Raw genomic sequence first — 7,190 nt, forward strand, 5'->3', positions numbered from 1 at the left:
GCGAAATGGACCTGTACTGCTCTTCCAGGTGACTGTTTCTTAAAAATATTGTTGTTAGGTGGGCTTTGTTCACCCTCACTTCCATGACCTTGTTCCAGTTCACGGGAACACCTGAATCCTGATTGTCCTTGCGGACGTTGAGAACTTTCAGATCTTCTGACAGTTTTTTTGTAGTTTAGAAAGTCACCGTACTCAAGCGGGTGTACCTTGTACAGCTGTTTGCATCGGGCAAATGCAATGATGGGAAACAGCTGTGATAGGAGAAACACATCCCCAGCATTTCCCAAGGCCGTGCTTATAGCACTGTGTGCTGAGTCACCTTCGCACTGCCCATGGAACAATTCAAAGTACCTGAGTGATAGTTCCTCTATGTGTGCTGAAGTGTTGATCATGTGGAGCATCATGGTGGGCATGATTGTGTTTTTATTTTGTCCCGGGCAGCCATCGGCGAACAAGTAGACAGTCTTGATGCCTTTTTGGTCTTATTCCCTCAGTGCCCTGCACACTGTAGTTGATATCTCAGAGCTGCCCTTCTGCTTTGGCCTTCGTACCAAATGAAGCAATCACATGTGTGGTCACCCAAATTATAAAATGTCAAATTGATATTGGAAAGTCTCCTCTTGTAGAACAAAGCATCATCATGTGAAATTGGCAAGTATATGACCTGTTGGAGATCAAAGTTCCCTGCCAGAATGCTGTGGTCGGCTTGAGCCATCTTCTTGCAATCCTCCTTAAGTTGTCGCACCTTTTGTTATTCTGCTTCGTGCCTGTTGTAAATTTCCCTGAGTTCATTTTTCTGAGCTTCGTCCCCTTTTCGGAAAAAGTTGCAGAGTGAGCATTGGTCCTTTTTAAGACTATGAAAGGCCAGGCTTTTCCTCTTGAACACTCGTCTGTATGTATAAAAACTTGGGATGTCATTGCATGGGTTTTCTTTCACGAACATGTCGTACATTTTGGACAATGTGAGGTCTGGGAGATACTCTTTGCTGGAGGAAGCCCTACAGTAGTGGAAATCTGTCAATGTATCGACTGATTTTCTCCCTGTTTTGTTCTTATCTTGTCTCCATCTGCTCCGATTGTCTGCCCCCTCGTTTGTCTTCTTCCACAACGCCGGTCTCCGTAATCTTTGACAAAACAACTCGGATAAATTTCTCTGAAATACCCAAGGTTGCAAGGAATGTGTTCCTACACACTTTCAAGCGCTTTCCATTAACTGTGAGGTAATAAGCATGCGTTTTGCTGCGTCGAGGGTTTGGTTTCCCGACCTTGGGTTCTGTCGTCTCAATATGCCTCGCAACGAACTCTCGCTCCTTCTGCAGGTCAACCAGTTTATAAAGGTCCTGAAATATCTCCCTCCTATTCGTTTCTCCGATTCCAGAACGTACATTCCATTCCAACGCAGCCCTTTCTCATCTTTCGTGCCGGCGCTGCACTTTTCCCTTTCGTCAACCCGCAGCCACCTCCCGAATCGTCAGCCACCTCCCAACCTTTGACACGGGTCAAACTTCATCTATTTTCAGGTAGTTACCGGAACATGTATAGGTGAAGTGATGTGCCGTGATAGTCGCGATATATTATTTATTGAGATTGTTTTGGTCTCTCTTTACTCATCACCACGAGAATTTCTTGAAGTTTTCCCCTGGACTCTGCCTTTACTAAAATCTCGAATTTAGATCTAGATCTAGAGTTGTAATCTAGTGGCAGGTTGCAGATTTCTGTTATCCAGTACATTCAAGAGATTAAATCAATTAGACTAGACTCTAGACTCTAGTAGCTGACTCTTCTACTTCTACTTCTAAACCTTCGAAATTACAAAGGCCAAGCCTAGGCTTGTAAGGATTGTTGTTTAACACAAAGTCTAAGAAGTTAACAAACCTAACACATTTTTTTCTAACGAAATGAAGCTTAAATTGACTTTTATATTGTCAATAAGAGATCAAGTTTAATTACCTAATCATTTAAGTAAGGAAGTGGCTATCCTCACCCGGGGTGAGAATAATAACCCTACGATTGACCTCTCACCCTGGGTGAGACATGCCAGCGTTGGCTATTCTCACCCAGTGTGAAACAAGACCTGTTTTTCCTAATTTCGAAATACTTTCTATCGGTGTGGATGATCAAATTGACAAAAGCAAAGAAAAAAATGACGTCATAGCACAAAAGTAAGCTAATTTGATCGTCTACAAAGATGACGTTATAGCACAAAAGTAAGCTAATTTGATCGTCTACAAAGATGACGTTATAGCACAACAGTAAGCTAATTTGATCGTCTACAAAGATGCTATGGCTCTTTCACTTTTCGAATCGAGCCGAACTACGCGGGTCGCCATTTTGTTTTGCCGGAAGTTCTCGCAAGATCCACTCCTCCCCCTTCTCTCTCTCTCTCTCTCTCTCTCTCTCTCTCTCTCTCTCTCTCTCTCTCCCCCCCTCTCTCTCTCTCTCTCTCTCTCCCTCTCTCTCTCCCTCTCTCTCTCTCTCTCTCTCTCTCTCTCTCTCTCTCTCTCTCTCTCTCTCTCTCTCTCTCTCTCTCTCTCTCTCTCTCTCTCTCTCTCTCTCTCTCTCTCTCTCTGTGTGTCGGCAATTTATCAAATCTGCAACCTGCAACTAGATTACAACTAGATCTAGATTCGAGACTTTAGTAAAGGCAAAGTCCAGGGAAAAACATCAATTAAATTCGTGTGGTGCAGATGAGTAAAGAGAGACCAAAACAATCTCTCTATTGCGACTATCATTGCACATCACTTCGCCTAATACATGTTCACCCTGGGTGAGACATGAATAGATGGACGTTTGATCCATGTCAAAGGTTGGGAGGTGGCTGACGATTCGGGAGGTGGCTGCGGGTTGACGAATGATCAAATTGACAAAAGCAAAGAAACTCTTCGCCAGATTGTCGCTTTCTTTTTGCATCGTTCTTCTTGTTGATTCTCTTTCGTTTCTTTGGTGACGCTTGACGGGCTGACCCTTCAACTTTCAATGATTCTGGTAGCCGTTCGATGCTACTCTGGGTCTCATCTGTCTCAAAATCATTGTGCGTTATGGATTCAGTGTTTGTTGATTGCCATGTTGACTACAAGATTCTGGATCTTCTAGGAAATGATCATAGCAAAGGAGAACTAAACGACTTGTTCTTTAGCTTGTACTCAGACTATTGGGGATTTTTCTTGTGTTTTACGCCCAGAATGGCAAGTTCGCATTTCAATGACAGTGACTCCGACAAAGAAGATTTCTCGTTGGCAGATTGTATAATGCAAGGGATGCCATTAGAAAAAGCAAACTTGGATCAAATTTAAATAAGATCTACTTTTTGTCCAACGAATACGTGCATCAATACAGGATTTGCATAGTGTAGTGCTGCTCTTACACGAACAGCGGGTTGAATTGAGCAGTTCATCTGGGGCCGGAGCATTGTCAGTTATCACTGGACTTACATTGATGTCACTCACGGTAATGTTGTAATCAACAAAGTCAAAGACATGTACTAACCTGATGATGCACTCTAAGGGCATGGAATTGTGCGGCTCTCTCTGCTGGAGTCGTCCGTTCAAGTGGCACGTACTTTTGGGAGATGAACCGTTGATATCGAAAATCAGTAAGGCGCAGGTTTTGCGGTCCACTGCATTAAAGGAATGACAAGAGCTATGTCTGTTATATCCTTACTTTGACATCTGTTTGTCCAAAAATGGTGGTCTTCTGTTGCCAACGCTCTGACTTTTGCAACACTTGAAAGCCATAAGCTTACCCATGCCGAAAACAGCAGACTTTGAGTCACATCCTGACACGGCATGTGCAACCAGGATACAGCACTTATGGTCAATGTAGCTGCTTGAATAGAAATTATGAGGACGTTACTTCGCTTCAGATATGTAGACTCTCATGTCCTTGCTCACATGATACAGAAGCATTACCAGTATATCTGTATCGTTAACCAAAACAACTTAAGCTACAAACTGTAACACCTTTCTCTCAATGGGTGCATCCGCATCTCTTTCTTCAGCATGAGCAACACAAATGTCCTCTTCTTCTAATAACGACCCTCAGAGTCGTACCAATGCTTGCTTTTTCTGAAGGTTGGTAGGAACGAATCTTTGTCAGTCTACAGATTTGTGATGTGATGCATGTTCCGGTAACGACCTATAAATAGATTGAAGTTTGACCCATGTGGCTGACGATTCGGGATGTGGCTGCGGGTTGACGAAAGGGAAAAGCGCGTCGGCTCCTTCTGTCTCGAGGGACAATGGCTGCGCCTGTTCGTCACTCCAGAACAGTGCTGTCATCCGTGTTGTGCTCTCATCTTAGATGAGACTGGAGTGAACTCTCCAGGCCGCAGGCCAGGGCGGAGGTATGTGGAGGTCCAGTGCTGCCCCGACGACAGGGCCCCCCTCTCAGCGTTACCGGCGAGGTCCAGTGGAATGCTTTGCATTACATTTGGAGCCGATAAGGCTGCAGGAGTTGCCAGAAAGAAGTCACGACGGTTGGGAAACCTCCTCAGGGACTCCACTCCAGATTTTCTTTCTGGATTTACTTCCATAGCCTTGTCCTTAATGGACATGGTCGCAAGGCCGCGGGGGTTTTAAATCAGTGTTTTCCTTCCCCTAGACGAACGAACTGCCATCGCAGGCTGTCTACCTCCGTCTATTCGAAGCAGCTGGTTTTGAGGCGCCAGCGACTCGCCTTTGCCCTCCTGTCAGTGGTAACGGTTCCGTCGCGAGAAGGCCAGTAATTCCGGTTAAAGTTTTCAATGCATCTGTATACTGAGCGACGATGTGAGGACCAATAAAGCCATTTCATTTTAGCCGATTCTTGGTGTGTTAGGTTGATAAGGCCACCTTGTGTTTTTTCAGCTCGCATATGACATTATTCAATTGTCATGTCTGTCCACATTCCATAACCAATAGATCTAAGGCTAGATCTAGATCTAGAATTGAGATCTTGATCTAGATCTAGATAGATTATATCTAAATAAAGCTAGATCTACCCCTAGAATCTTTTTTTTCTTCTAATCTATCTTCACATTATAAAAACATAAAATTACCAAAGAAAAGAAAACTTTTTCGTTTCAGTTGTTCAACCTTAAACGCCTTTACAATCTAAACGATCCAGATGAAAACTCAATTAACAGCTCAATTTGTAAATGAAAGTAACGAATAGGCTATAAATTAACCAACAATAAGGAGAGTCCGAATCATTGTACATGTACATGTATCTTACAGTCGCTACCCAGTAAAAAGAAACCTTTACCCTAAGGGCACATAGACTCCGTAAATAAAACCATGTTGCTCTAAAAATACTTTACATGTGCTTTTTTAGATCTAGATATAGATCCTTTAAGAGTGTCATTTCATCGAAAGACACCGCAGAAGGGATTCACAACAAGACCGGGGTGGGTGGGGGGGGGGGAGGGGGAGGGCGGGGGTGGATTGGCGTACAAAGCGCACTGCACTGATTGTGCGACCTCAGTGCTTTCTACCACATCTTAAAAGAGAGAGAGGGAGAGAGGGGGAGAGAGAGAGAGAGAGAGAGAGAGAGAGAGAGAGAGAGAGAGAGAGAGAGAGAGAGAGAGAGAGAGAGAGAGAGAGAGAGAGAGAGAGAGAGAGAGAGAGAGAGAGAGCATACAAGTAAACAAGCTGGCATCAGTGCACGGCTTATAAATGAGGATCTAGATAGATTCAACAACTACTGCTGCAAGTGGAAACTAAAAGCAAATTGCACTAAGACAATCTACACCGTCTTTACAAAAATCCACAAAAGTTGCAAAGCAAAATCTCACCATCTCACTTGCAGGAAACAAACTAGAAAAAGTTGAAAACCCGACCTACCTTGCGATCGAGCTGGACAGACAGTTTTCATGCAAAAACCATATCTGGAACCTGAAGACCAAGGCCAACAAGAGACTTAACCCAGACGACTGGCCTAGCACTTCATGGGGAGCGGACAAGGATGCACTCAGACAGCTATATGTTGGCTATGTACGCTCTGCCATGGAATATAACCTAACCTTACAGACAATCTGCAGCAAACCAACTCAGAGGTCTCTTGACAAAATCCAAAATCAAGCTGTACGATTTATCACGCTGGATCGGAAAAGTAAAGTAAAAATAAAGTGTCTGAGTGTGTGTCTGTTTATGTTTGTGTTTATAAAGTGTGTGTGTGTGTGTGTTTGTATGTGTGTGTGTGTGTGTGTGTTCTCTGTGTGTGTGTGTGTGTGTGTGTGTGTGTGTGTGTGTGTGTGTGTGTGTGTGTGTGTGTGTTTGTTTGGGGGAAAGGGACGAGAATCACTGTGTTGGAACAAGGCAAGAAAAAGGCGTTCAGTCGGTGTTTTCCTTGAGCAGAGTTTGGTGGAAAAGAGGCGTTCTGTCAGGAAACTCTTTTTTTTTTTTAAAAGGTGTTTTGTCAGCGCAACCATTTAAAAAAGGAATTCTTGAATGTTAATTTATTCAAAAACTAGTCACCGCTTTGGTTTTTTTCACACAAGTTTTCACAGCTCAGACTATAGAATTAGCAAATTAAAAAACGTTCGCGCCAAAAGTTTAAAAAAGGCGTTTTGTCAGCTCAAGGCAGAAGGCGCTCAATCTATCTGGCCTTTAGTTTATTATTCTCTCTTATTAGACTGATGAGCACTGAGCCAGGCCCAGCCCTCTACCCTAACAAAAATGGGGGACGACCGATTCAATTTGTTCTGCAGCTCTCGCTCGTGATATTACCAAGTTCGGCCAGTTCTGTTTCCGATGTGTATTTCACTAGGAGTGCACCAGAGAACAATTTCTGAACATTCGTAGGAATGTATCCCAGAACATGTCTTAGTGCCTCTCCAGGTTGCCATCTCTGATCTTTTTTTTCTGCGCATCGGTGCTGCGGAAGCTCCGTGGGAACAGGGAGGGTAGAAAAGGCCGTAAAGGTCCATTTTACAGAAGAGGTACATGTAGATGGGTTTGCTCGGCCCGGCAGCGCACACGCTTCCGTAAGCCGAGACTTTTTGCAATCATTGAGAGCTGGGGGTTTTAGATTCCATGTAAAATTGTAGATGGTTTGACTCCGGGGCCACCGGGGCCACCGAGCCCAACAAAGGGACACATGGCTCGGATAACCAGAACTGTGCAGGCTACCCCGAAGTTATAGTCTCCACGAGAGTATAAAAGACACTCCTGTCAAGATTGACTCGTAAGGGGTTTCAGCTCCAAACCGATTGA

The 7,190-nt window shown here is 44.0% G+C and overlaps 1 protein-coding gene across 1 annotated transcript; it reads right to left on the reverse strand.

The window, feature by feature from the left end:
* Nucleotides 1–751: 751 nt before the first annotated feature.
* LOC118478520 lies at nucleotides 752–3,787 on the reverse strand. Its single transcript, XM_035972304.1, has 3 exons — nucleotides 3,743–3,787; nucleotides 1,132–1,313; nucleotides 752–998 (listed from the first exon to the last, which is right to left on the reverse strand). Exons 1-3 carry the CDS (start codon nucleotides 3,785–3,787, stop codon nucleotides 752–754), a joined length of 474 nt encoding a protein of 157 aa, XP_035828197.1.
* Nucleotides 3,788–7,190: the final 3,403 nt, after the last annotated feature.

The sequence above is a fragment of the Aplysia californica genome, unplaced genomic scaffold (genome assembly GCF_000002075.1).
Source record: "Aplysia californica isolate F4 #8 unplaced genomic scaffold, AplCal3.0 scaffold00644, whole genome shotgun sequence".
Lineage (NCBI taxonomy): Eukaryota > Metazoa > Mollusca > Gastropoda > Aplysiida > Aplysiidae > Aplysia > Aplysia californica.